The 13768-nt window shown below is 37.8% G+C and overlaps 1 protein-coding gene across 1 annotated transcript; it reads right to left on the bottom strand.

The window, feature by feature from the left end:
* Window positions 1-1286: 1286 nt before the first annotated feature.
* On the bottom strand, window positions 1287-5829 carry LOC140329244 (cystatin-C-like). Its single transcript, XM_072409408.1, has 3 exons — window positions 5517-5829; window positions 2902-2997; window positions 1287-1540 (listed from the first exon to the last, which is right to left on the bottom strand). Exons 1-3 carry the CDS (start codon window positions 5733-5735, stop codon window positions 1469-1471), a joined length of 387 nt encoding a protein of 128 aa, XP_072265509.1. The 5' UTR covers window positions 5736-5829; the 3' UTR covers window positions 1287-1468.
* Window positions 5830-13768: the final 7939 nt, after the last annotated feature.

Genomic DNA, 13768 nt, shown 5'->3' on the forward strand with positions numbered 1-13768 from the left:
TGATTCCATGAGGCAATCGAATGTTTCCTGGATCAGCAGTCTCTGTCATCTTTACTTTAAAGCTTTAATACCCCGTTATATTCTGTGCTTCTAGAGAAGCATCCAGCTTTTTCTTAAAGCAATCTCTAGTAGTTGGTGAAACTACTTCCTGAGGGATCCGATTACACATTTTCACAGACCTTACAGTGAAGAATTCCTTCCTTACCCGGAGCTTAAACTTCTTTTCCACCAGACGCAGAGTGCCCTCTTGTTCTTTGTAATGATCTCAAAGTGAATAATGGGGAAGAGAGTTGTCTATATGGACCATTTATATATTTATACAGGGTGATCATATCCCCCCTATACGTCTCTTCTCAAGGGAGAATAGATTCAGTTCACCTAATCTCTCCTCATAGCTGAGCTCCTCCATTCCTTTTATTAGTTTAGTTACCCTTCTCTGCACTTTGGATTGTATATCCCAGATGTGGTCTGACCAATGCTTTGTACAGGGGCAGGATTATGATCTCTGCAGTCTATTCCTTTTTTAATACATCCAAGTACTTTACTAGCTTTAGATTTTGCAGCTTGGCATTGCATGCTATTATTAAGTCTATGATCTACCAGAACCCCCAGATCCTTTTCTATTCCTGACTCCCCCAAATGTATTCCATCTAGTGTATGAAGCATGCATGTTGTTAGCGCCCAAGTGCATAACTTTACATTTCTCAATATAATGTCATTTGCCACTTGGCTGCCCAATCAAACAGTACATGCATGGCACAGGCAATATTCCAGAGAATATACCCTTGGAGGTCCTTTCCTTCAATTTTATAGTTAGTTTTTTTTTTTTAACTGATTTTTAGGGATCTTCCATCTTCCATATATCTTGTCATTGGTTCCAACATGGAGAAAAAACTATTTTATCAGTCTTCCTGATCATAGAATCCCCTATGACAACCAATTGTCTACGCCTCCCTGCTTTGCCTTTCCCACCCCTACTAGATGGACTGCTCTCCTGGCTGCTGTTAGGGGTAGTAGTAACATCTAGGGTTCCCACCACTGGGTCTGCCACCTACACATCTTCACATAGCTTGGCAAATTTGTTAAGTTGCTCAAACACAGGACTGGCCTCTTCTATTACTTCTTCTATCACAAGGTCCTTCTGTTGGAAACACACAGGGTTTTTTTTTAATGTGTTGTTGTTCCTGCCAGGTGCAGGTCCCGGGTATTTTAGTGAACTATAGTGCTTTGTGCAGGGTGGTCCAAGTCATTGAACTGCAAAATGGCCTTAACAAAATCACAAACACTGACAATTCAATTTGTGTATTTAGAATTCAGCTTTGAAATCTAATGTACATTAATAAGCAACATTAAAAGAGATTGGAAGATTTATTTTTTTTTCTTGTATATGCAACCAAATCTATTTTAGAGTTGTAACATTGTGACATCACACAGGTATTCTGAGGAATCGGTCTTCTTACGTAGATCACTATTTGCATGAATAGTTCCACAGCTCACGGACATTTTGCCAGGGGACAATCAAAACTTCAAACTTGCATATCTGTAGAAAGGAACATATTAAAAACATACAGAATCATATCTGGACATTGGAAAACCATACTCTGTGGTAGTAATGAGACCACTAGGCAGAAGCTTACCTTTCTCAATATACATATAAAAAAGCACTTCACATCAGTTTACTGTACACTGCCTGGTCAAGAAAAAGTCCACAAGCCTGTGGAGCATACCATGATCTGGGGTTACTTAATTGCTTCACTACTTGGTCAGGTCTTTTTAGGTCAGCTGACTACCTGATTATACTGAATACCCAAGTTTTTCTATCTAATAGATTTTTTCTTCCCTGTTGGCATGGACATATTCCAGGACAACATTACCAGTATTCAATAGGCTCAAACTTTTGAAAGAATGGCTTAGGGAGTTTGAGACATCATTATCATACAAGGATTGACCACCCTGGACACCCATGCAACCCTGGACAAAAATTGACATTGACATTGAATAGACTTATTGAAATGATACAATGGCCAATGCAAGCGATAATTAAAGATAAAGGTGGCCCAGCAAAATATTAGAGTGTGTGACTTTTTTTTGGCCAAGTAGTATCATTATAATTTAGCTGCATTCATTTGTTTTATGTTAAAGCAGAATTAGATCAGTAATGAAAGGCCTGTGTATTTGCAAAGAAGCTTCACTTGCAAATAAAAGTTAGTGGGTTTTACTTACCTTACCCACAACTTCAGCTCGAGGAAAAAAGGCAAGGGTGACAACACTATCCTTTTAAAAAGATCCTAAGATATGCAGTGTAGCCTAAATCTCATAAAAAGATACTCAAATCTTGAGAATTTGGATGCCCCCCATTCCCAGGATTACTTTGGGAGAATAAAGAACTTTTTACTGTGTTTTGGCATAGGATGAGGCAATATGACATTTTCCCACCAAAGAGCCCCCAGAAATCTATTTATACTCACCCTTCTTGCAGTTCCTCACTGTTCCTTCATCCTACGAATCACCCGCTGATATGACTAGTGTTGGTGACCTGACATTACCAGTCTGGTAATGCCATTACCCCAGTCATGTGACGGTGTTCAAGCCTAGAGATTGGCAGATAAACCTTAGCATTGTCACAGGGGAGGAGAAGACATGCTGGGTATTGTAGTCAGATGCTGAGCAGAGTGGAGTGGTGAGTGCAAGCTGGTAAGGTGAGTTTAGGGGTCTGGGGAACACTCTATGAGTAGTTGAAATACATCAAGCAATTTCTTTCAGCTCTTTCCTTCTTCACAGCCGCAACCCTAACAACTAGTGTCAGCAACCTAGGGAGCTGTAAATCTCCCATTGCTCTGCATGAGTATGTGACACCTTACATACATCATATATGATACAGTAGTAAAAAAAAGCTCTTACCTTTGTTTGATGTGTCTCGTTTGGGCATGGTTCTGAAGCTTTACAGGGTGCCATAGTAACTTCAACTTCCATTTTATATTTTGAACCAGCAACCACCTAGTGCAAATCGTATAAACAGAATGATATAATGACAATTATCACATTCACAGCTCAATTTTGCACATTCACTTTATCGCATAGGTTTTTCCCTTAAGGTGGAGATTTACCAGTCAAAACTGGTATCAAACAACATATGTCCACATTTACTGACATCTACTCTTCAATGAGAAAAGTGCTGTGCTGTACATTTCATTCATTATATCACAAAGGAAAATCATTCAATCATTTTTGCCATAAAAATATTCCAACTATGTGCATTTTAATGATTCTTTGGTTTGGAGATGTGATTTTGTCAATGAAGAGAGCTTAACCAGTCTGTTTATTACAAGATAGGCAATTCATTGGCCTTTCAATTGTGGGTTGTCACCATAAGCACAGCACATTAGGCAAATTGGGCTTGCTTACTAATGGTAAGGTAGTTGTGAGCTTACAAGCCACCTTCTATTTGGATATCAGCAACTTCATTGTATTGATGATTTAGGCACGGAGAGAATTGAATACATTGTCATCCTGTTTACCTTTACCTTGTCCCAGAGAATGTTAGTTTCATTAGAAACCCCTCTCCACAATTAGAATATATTCTACCCTCCGAAAATCTAACCCTCTCCTTAACCATGAAACCAAAACAAAATTTGAGCTTGTTGAAGTCCTGGGTCATGGAGAGCTAATAACTGACCGACTTGCAAATCAAAGGCTTGGTTCTGATAATAGGCGTGATTTATTAAAGCTCTCCAAGGCTCGAGAGGATACATTTTCATCAGTGAAGTTGGGTAATCCAGCAAACCTGGAATGGGTTTTGTAAAAGTCTTTTGCTATTTGTTAGCAAATGTTTTCAATCCAGCACCAGATCCATTCCAATTTTGCTGGATCACCCAGCTTCACTGATGAAAGTATCCTCTCCATCCTTGGTGAGCTTTAATAAATCAGGCTCAATATCCAAAGATTTTGATTTGTCCTTTAGGATACGTTATTGTAAAATATTAAAGCTGAATTCATAACCTCACACTGCCCCACACTTGGTACTTTTTCCCCTGAAACTGGAGTTTGGATTTTGGAGTTTAGAACAGCACACACACTGAACAGTTTATTTGATATTTAGGTTGTCTGTGCATAGTGGCTCAGAGGTGAGCACTCTGGCCTTTGCAGTGCTAGGTCCCAGGTTCGAATCATCCAGGACGCTATTTGCGTGGAGTTTGCACGTTTGTGTGGGTTTCCTTGGGGTACCCCAGTTTCCTCCCACATTCAAAAAACATACAGTTAGATTAATTGGCTTCCCCCCAAAATTGACCTTAGACTGTATTAAAGACATTTGACTATGGTAGGGACATTAGATTATAAACCCTTTTGAAGGACAGCTAGTGACATGACTATAGACTTTATAAAGCGCTGTGTAATAAGCCGGCACTATATAAATACTGTGTAAAAATAATAAAATGTGCACAGTTTCTGTTTTGTTGGTAAAAGCATCAATGGAAGGTTTTCATTCCTGCTCAGAACAGGCATGTATCCAATGAAGTCCTGGCACAGCAAAAAGAATCAGCTTAACAGTGTGCACTTTTCAAAAAAAGAGCCTCAACTAACCAGTTTAACATCTTTAAAAATGTTAAAAATCTAAGTTTACACTCCAGAAAGGGGACATTTACATACACTTTGACAAATAGAATTAAAATATATTTTAAAAACTTTTTTTGGAATATGGAATGATATCAACTACAGTTGTTTGTTTTTGCATTATGGGTCTTGTGAGTTATCCCCATTCACTGTCCTAGAGATAGCACAGAAAGTTAGAGGAAATATCTCCTAGCAGATGGGAACATTTTTTTTGACATTTGTCACTAAAACAGATGTCTACATTGTAGGATATACACTTGTCTTTTGTCCCAATAACAACTGTACTGTTTTGTATATCCCAAATAGGGAAAGTTACTGAATGGTAACATGGGTAGTAATAAAAACAAGGTTTCTAACCGATCCCTTCTTGTATTCAAAAAGAATAGATAAGATAATCAAAATGTCTAAAATAGATAACTAAAGTTATTTCTATTATTTTATTGTTTTTTCAAGTATGTACTAACAGAATAATAGCGTCTACCATTGCTGATTCTGAAAATACTAGTTGTTAGGCATGTTTGCTGTTCTAAGGGCATCATATTTTATCATTTCTGACTTTGCTCTAAAATTTGCTTGTTTGGGGTTAGCGACACAGAAAGAAAGGGGATTATAACTAAAAGAAGGCAATAATGACAGCTTACATGTTTATTTTAGCAAATGTTTTGTAAAGGTATATGTATTGCAGAGACATTTTTATTAGATAGAGTATAGCAGCAACTAATCTTTGCTGCACAGAGTCCCAGTGAACACAAGTCAAACGACAAATACAATAATATAGTGTATTACTGTAAAATATCTCAAGACAAGAAATAACGTATTATGTGACAATGGCTGATAATTTTTCCTAGCACAATGACAAATAATAGGTAGATATGGTTCATAACAGGTTACATGCAGATACTAACCTGTCTCATGAGTCTTATGGTCTTATTGATCTTGACAATACGTCCATCATTGCTGATTTTGTTGAATTCTTCTTGTGCAAATTGTAGAGCATCCTGGAGACCTGAACTATCCTCACTAACTGGATTCCAGCCACCTACTTTTCTTCTCTGCTGCTGTGCGAGTACTTGTACAAATAAAGCCAATGTCAGTACTGCACATACCTTCCAGTAATTAGCCATACTTCTTGGGGTATTTTTACTTATTTCTTGAGTCTTTTTCTTAGCGTTCAAGTCTAATTCTTAACTTCCCTGTGCAAATGATCTGAAAACAAACAGAACCAGCAGTATTTAAGCTGTGGGATCCCATGACTTTGGCAAGCCCTTCCTCTGAATCATATGTTTGGAATGCAGATAACGAGGGTTGCTTATAATAATGGCTGACAATGGAAACATTTGCAAATGTTAGAGAGAGCTTACCATATCCCCCCATCTCTTAAATAAATCCAATTGCCCTACTTTTAGCTCAGGAAAGAAAAAACTGTTCATATTTACATTATAGTTTATCTTGTTGGATTATACTTTAAAGCTAAACTTCAGACAATATAAAAAAATACCAACGAAAGAAATTATGTACAGTATATAATGAAAAAAATATTGAATTTATTTTGCAAATAGTAAAAAAAAAAAAACCTGTGTCTTGATCTAAGCATATGTAATTATGCATTCAGCAGCACTCAAATTTAAAATAGGTGTCTCAATCAGTTGTCTTGCATTTACATTCAAAATGCTGTCAGAAAGTGGGAAAAAAGATGAGTTTATCAATCTGGTAATGCTTTCTTTTTGTTTAGTCACAGGCTGGAGGCATGGAGGTGGTGAGACTCTGTTACTTATCTGCAATAAAGAAAATGAGGTCCCCAGACAGGCTGTGATGTCTGTGTAGAACTGTGTAAGGCTTAGTCTACACAAACGTTTTACCCCGGGTTTAACCTGAGGCTTTAAAAGCCTATGTTTGATATTCCTATGCATTCCAATGGGCTAATCTACACCAGGACATTTCCTTGAGGCTCGTTTTTGAGCGGTATAGAGAACGTTCCTTGCAATGTTTAAAAAATTAAACCGCAGGGTAAGCGTGTGAAAACACGATAAAATGCAGGAAAAACGCTTGAAAACACTCCCATTGAATTCAATGGAGGCTTTTACAAGCATTTTTAAGCTTTTAATGAAAGCTTCTATTAAAATCAAAGAGGGCTTATATAGGCGTTTTTAGCAGGAGATAAGGAGACTAAGGAAATGAGTACCGAGGTACATAAAACCCCTACTCATTCCCTAAAAGGGTTAAAAATATGTGTAAAAATAAGATGAGGCTTTATTGGTAAAGTAATTTATTAAATTTCTGTGTTTTGTGTAACTTACATTTTATTTTTTACAGGTTATCCCACAATGAAAGGATGATTCCCATGGCTGCATTCATCTATGAGTACAGCTGTGGGACTCCTGACAGTGTGGGATCCCCAGGCACTAGAGGGAAAATAAGGACAAGGCTCCCTATTCACCTATAGTGCTCCGTGATTGACTGAGGAAAGGTAAATCCTGATGGCGCTTGAGCTTGGACAATTTTAGAAGAAGATAAATATTGAAACTGTCTAACCAAGCAAACAATTTTCAAATCTGTTAACCTACTTTTAGAATCAAGATCCCCCTGCATACTGTATAGACAGTTTATTGATTTCCTGATTTCTTTATTCCTGATATTTTGTGAATTGGGGCCCTAGAAAAGAAGGAAGACATGGGCAGGGTCAGTCTGAGCCTATTAGAGATGAACTGGCAGGTCCTAAACATCTCACTGCCCTAGACAATCTGATCTCCCTGTGTATACAAATAGAAATTAATTTCTCGATAGAGGATTTGACAGCAAAATCTTTTCCTCAATGGCTTTTACATTTTTCCACTGCTACCACCGTGGCCTTATGCCTCCCGTCCCTTGGTGGAACCAATGGAGCCTATCTTTATCCAACCCTGGAAAAGATGTATCACTATCTGTCACAAGGCCATTGCATCTATTGTGGACAAAAGGACCTTTTAATAATAAATGAAGGAAATTTCCTTCTAGTAAAGCCCTAGTATAGCAGTAACATTTGTCAGGAATTTTAATCCTTTACCACTCTATCCAAAACAGGGTGCTATATATGTACACATGAACAGCTAATCCTATGGTGAGGTTGTTTGGTATATAGCCTTTAGTCCCAACAAGATTTACAGTAAAACAATAAATTATTTTGGAATATTTAACTTCTACTACAACTGCTAAAACATTATTTCCAGTCTAAGAGCAGATTCTCTTTGTTGTTCACATTATCCTAGAGTAGCTAGTAATTGGGTCTTCGGGCCCAGTACAGGTGAGGAATTCGATTTCCTGATCAGATTTGCTTGATCTTTCCTTCACAGAATGTACTTGTGTACAATGTCTATTTACCAAGAAGTCTGACTGATTTGTCAGACTTTGAAAACTTTACCATTGGCTGTTTAAGTTCAGTTCAGTTCTGCTTAAGGTGTAAGATAAGAAATTGGGATAGAAATTTGGCCTCATGTACACCATCATTTTAGCAAAAGTACGGACAATCAAGATGGCCATCTGTAGGAAGAAAAGAGAAGAAAGATGGCAGCCCCCTGCAATGGATTTTGGGTAGGTGAGTCACTTAAGTTTAGTTCCGCTCTAACCAGGGTTCATCCAGAGATCACTAGGGGGTTCATCAAACTGTGGTTGATTGCCCTCCCATTTGATGATTCCTGTATAGTTCTTGGACTAAAACCACTTGGTAGAGACAGCTGTATGTCTCCAATGATAAATTTAGTTGTCTATAAAGGATGCATTGTAGCCACCATTGTAAAGGGAACATTCCTTCTACTGGCCACCAATTTAGAAGTCTTTATTCTCATTGACTCCCAATAAATTGATTTTAGCATGGGGCCCTGAGACCTCAAAATTATTTTAGGAGTTCCCCAGGCTCTAGCAGCTTTTAGGTTACATTGGATTCTGAAAAAAACTTTGTCTTTCTGAAAAGAATGGTGAAAATTGAGTCTGCAGTATATTTCCCGAGAACAGGAGTTTCACTTTTGTGTCTGTTGGATAGATTCCATTTGCTTTAAAATTGTTCCCTAGGAACACAATATTGGGAACTTCAAAAACATATTTGTCTTTTATATGTGTTAGCACAGTGTCAGATAATCGCTATTGTACTTCTCTGAGCTGTTCAGTTAATGCTTCAATAAAGTCTGCTACAATCAAAACATCATGAAGATTCGCAGCATAGCATTATACCTGAAAGACCCAAACGGTGTCATTTGTCAGTTTTTGGATCGGTTTTGGAACCAGTCCTGATGCCATGCAGACACTAAATTACAAGCACATGACTTTTAGGGGATGTTCCCTTTTGAGGAATTATTGCTCCTGTATCTACAGAAATATGTCAGATATCATCAAAAAGAAGAATAGCTCCCCTGAATTCTTACATGCCTTTATGATATTGCCTGGCGCTGAATAAATATAATGGGATGTTTCCTCCTAGAATTCAGTCACCCTTGTCTTCCCTCATTTGTATGTCTTATTGGATTACATTAAGCACTGTAGTTAAAGTACTTTTAAACCTTCATCAAAAATATATTTTCAGTTTTATTTAGCTTAGCTCATGACTTTCGTTTTCTAAAATGTTTTTTGGTATTAACTTTTGTTTGATTCCTAATATATGCTGTGCACAATGTGCATGCAGAGCCATTTTCAAACAGGAGTGGTAGATAGTACATGCTGATACAGTTAGGAGTGAAATAGAAATTGAACAGTTTTGACTGGATTAGGAGATGCGGCATGATTTTAAAAGATTTAAGGTTTTTATTTAGCAATGCAAGCCAGCACAGGTAAAAGAATACCAATACTGCAAAAAACAAGTCATGATTTGATGTATTTTTTCGGGTTTCAAAAATATTTAATACATATTTTTTGCAAGTACACCATACAGTAAAAAGTAAAAAGCATAGAACAACAGTAAAGATAATTGCCAACACATGCTGATTTCAAATATTTAGCCCAATATCTAAATCAACCATATCTTTACAAAATTTACCACAAATTCAAAATATAATTAAAGAATAAACTAACTTATATTAATAAGCAAGATATCTTGTAACACAAAGAACAGCACATAAAGTATACAAAATAAGACAGACCTCATGAATTGTCAGTTTATGCAATTCCCAAGGAAGGATAGGGAGGAAAAAAAGGTAGAAGACTCCTAGTAAAACCTTCACTTCCGAGGGAAACTATCAATCTAAAAGGACCTATATTCTTTCCAGGGATCCCATATTTTATCAAATTCCTCTAGAGTATTATTGAGTGTGTGTGATAACCTGTCATTTACCATGATCCACTCCACTTTAGCAAAAAGTGGGTCTATCATAATTGAGTTAGATTTCCAGGACTTTGCTAGTGTTATACGCTCTGCCAACAGGATACATTACATACATTTAGAACCGACCAGATTGCATTTACTAAACAAAGCAGTTTCTGGAGAGCTCTTAACATACCTGTGCAAGACCCTGGAAATTATGCGAAATACTTCTGAGAGAGAATAAGCCAAATCATTCCAATCTTCCTGAGCCATGGAGAGACCTAAGTCCTCTTCCCAGGCACACATATATTTCAGATTCTGCGAAGGTGTCGCCAGAGCAGCATAAATTAACAAAATTTGACCTTTTGTATCAGCTAAAGATCTACAAGAACTTTGAAATAGAGTGGAGCACAATGGGCGCAGGGCCTGTCTAATCTTGGAACACACAAAAGACTTAATTTGTCTATAAAGAAAATATTCCTGTCTTGGACGATCCCTTTTACTGACCAAATAGTCGTAAATAAAAATAGTGCGTACATCAATAATATCTTTAATGCATCGGAAACCCTTGTCAATCCACCATTTGAATCTACTAAGATCTCTGCCAGGGGAGAACTTGGTAAAATTCCTTAATGGAGTAAGTGGGGCATAAGCAGAACAAAATGCAGGGTTATACCAGTGCTTCTCCTAAATTTGAAGAGAATGTGATAATGTGGGGCACCCTGTGGATAGCCTGAGTTTTTTAGTAATCCACATGCAAGATTTTATGGGGCCTTGTGGGTATGCTGATACTTCCCTTTTGTAATGTGCAGTTAAATAAATGTCAGATTTGGGCTGCTATATAATAGTGTTTGATGAGGGAGACCCCCAGGACACCCTGGGTTCTGGGAGCCAATATTATAGTTTTTTGAATTCTACTCCGTTTGGCACCCTAAATTCCATAATTTTAGTTTGGAGGAGTTTGAGCACCGAGAATGGGACATGTATGGGGAGAGTGCGAAAGAGGTATAGTATCCTGGGCAGGACATTCATCTTAATTGAGGCTTTACAGCCCAACCAGGATGGGGGGAGCTAGACCACCTTTTCAAGTCTGCATAAATATTTTTGGGAAGGGGTGAGTGCACTTATAGTAATTGGTAGGTTTTGTTAGATGGCATTGTAATTTTTACTCTCACTACCTTATAAGTATATAGTTCTACACATTGGCAACATAAGTGGTCCCTCTATACATCTTTATTGTTAGTAGTGGAAGTTTAATTACATATATTTGAATATTTTAGGTTATACTCAGATGTTCTTATGTAATGAGCATTATGATGGGGAGGAGGGGGGTTGAAAGGAATCAGAGAAGTCAAAATTTAATCAAAATAAGTGTAAATTCATTCTGATGAATAAAAGAGAAATACACCTCTAATGCTGCATTACAAAGGTTAGCAAGGATTCAACATACTTGAAATTGTTTGGTGTTTTGTAGACACTTTTGGGTCTGATTCCTCATAAATGGAGAGAAAACTATTACTCTGGGGTTTATTTTTTGACAAGCCAAAATAAGCGTCAGGTTTGGATAGGTAAAGTGTCATAATAAAGACTAACATTAGCGGTTAAGATTCCTGCCATGCGCAATAGGGGTCGCGAATCTGCCAATTAAGGCAATTACATTTCAGCTGCGCAATTAAGGAGGATCTAAGCACAATGATCGCCAGTAAAAAGCTGTCGGATAAGCGCGGCTCCGTGCGCGAGCTTTTCCGGTTGTTGAATAGCGCGATCGCGCACGATTCCGGATCGCTAATACGAATGCGCGACCGATAATCCGATTTTGCTTGATGAATCAGGGGCATGGTCTTTAAGCCAGTTCTCTATCCATTTACAGATTATCTTTTCTAAACCTACTGGGGTACTGTGTCAAATGCTATAGTCCAAATACACTATACCAACTGCTACTCCACTGTCTACCTGTTTACTTACTTCCTCTTATAAGGAGAGTATATTTGTTTGACAACTTCGCTCTTTCTTGAATCGATGCTGGCTATCACTTATTATATTAATTTCCAGCAGTAGCTTCTCTATGTGGTTCTTTATCAAACCTTTCCAACTATGGATGTTTAACTTAAGAGTCTGTAGTTACTTGGTAATACCTTTGCTTCCTTTTTGAAGATAGGAACCACATTGGCACACTTACGTCAATCCATGGGTACCATGCCAGGGATTAAAGAGTCTCTAAAAATTATAAACAATGGCCTTGAAATAACTGAGCTCAGCTCTTTGAGGACACATGGATGTAATGCATCAGATCCTGGTGCTTTGTCAATTTTGAGCCATGGTAGGCAGTTACATTGCTTGTAGCAATTTGGACTTGAGCTCTGCCCTTTTCCTTTGTGTGCACCTTTTCTTTATTCCTAGTTACCAATCCAGAGACATCCTTTAAGGGGCCTACATGCTCAGATCTGATCTTTTTGCTGTTGATATATTTTTAAAAAATTGCATTACTTTCCTTTGCAATCTGTCTTTTACTTTGAAGATTTGCACATTTTATCTCCTTTTTACACTGTTAATTTTTCTTATAATATTTATATTTTTCAAATGATGAAGTTGATCATTCATTTTTTTAATTTTTGGAGAGCCCTTTTCTTATTCTTTTTTTTAGCTGTGGGCCACATAGAGTTTAATTTTAGCCTCTTAAACCTATTACCCATTGGAATATATTTTTCAGTGTGTTTGTGTAGAACATACGTGAACCATTCTCATTTCTGTTGTGTGTTCTTCCTTGTTTTTGATTCCTGTTTACAACTTACATTAAATATATTATATTAAGGTCACTGCTACCCAGATTCTATCGTATATGCACATTGGTGATGCTCCACATTTTTAGAAAAAACTAGGTCCAGCAGTGTATAATTTCTAGTTGGGCCTTCTATAAACTGTACCATAAAATTATTTTGTATTAAATTCATAAATTTCATTCCTTTTGCTGTACCTGTAGTGCCATTACTCTAGTCAATGTCAGGTTGTAGTTGTAGTTAATACCTCGCATTAATCAAACTATGCCAGCTTTTGAAGCCTTTTCTATCTGTGCTAATAGCTGATTCTCTATTTTTTCCTTAGCACTAGGGGGCCTATAGCAGACTTTAATAATTAACTGTGCATTATGCATCCCCATATTCAACCCCACCAGTAATGTCTCAACCTCATCAATTGCTCCATTCACTATTTCTTCTTTCACATTCACATTAAGGGGCTGCTGAGAAGTTTCTTGCTTTGCCCAGAAAGAAGAGAGCCAGAGTTATGAAATAACACATTTATTCAACATTTTCCCCCCTGAGACTGATGCACTTGGTAAAGCATAGTTGCAGCTTTTCCAGACTGTTCAAATAAAAGTCTTTGGTTGGGCTGCAAACCAGGTCTCAGCAGCATCTTTGACGTCAGAAATGTCTTTAAAACTTTGCCCCTTCAAGTGTTTCTTCAAATTTGGGAAGAGATAATAGTCCGAAGGGGCCAGGTCAGGTGAGTAGGGGGGATGGTGGACCAATTGGAAACCCAGGTTGTTCAATTTGGTAGCCACAACATTGGACTTGTGTGCAGGTGCATTGTCCTGCAAAAAAGCATCCCTTTGGTCAACTTTCTACTGCGTATTGTCTTAATTGCCTCCTTCAGCTGGTCCAGGAGGTTAGCATAATACTGTCCGTTGATACTAGAGCCCTGAGGTAGGTAGTCCACCAACAGAATACCGGCTTTGTCCCAGAAAAAGTATACCATGACTTTTTTGGCATGATTTCTGGGTTCGGAACTTCTTTGGGCACGGGGACTCGCTGTGGCGCCATTCCTTTGACTGTTCCTTGGTTTCAGAATCATAGATGTGGAGCCAGGTTTCATCCTTAGTCACTAACCTAGCCA

The sequence above is a fragment of the Pyxicephalus adspersus genome, chromosome 4 (assembly GCF_032062135.1).
Source record: "Pyxicephalus adspersus chromosome 4, UCB_Pads_2.0, whole genome shotgun sequence".
Classification (NCBI taxonomy): Eukaryota; Metazoa; Chordata; class Amphibia; order Anura; family Pyxicephalidae; genus Pyxicephalus; species Pyxicephalus adspersus.

Excerpts from the sequence above, each read along its gene's own strand:
- LOC140329244 (XM_072409408.1), bottom strand. The coding sequence starts at position 5,735 with ATGGCTAATTACTGGAAGGTATGTGCAGTACTGACATTGGCTTTATTT. Across the intron at positions 2,998-5,516 it reads CCATAAGACTCATGAGACAG|GTGGTTGCTGGTTCAAAATA; the intron begins GTTAGTATCTGC and ends GATTTGCACTAG. Across the intron at positions 1,541-2,901 it reads ACGAGACACATCAAACAAAG|ATATGCAAGTTTGAAGTTTT; the intron begins GTAAGAGCTTTT and ends TCCTTTCTACAG.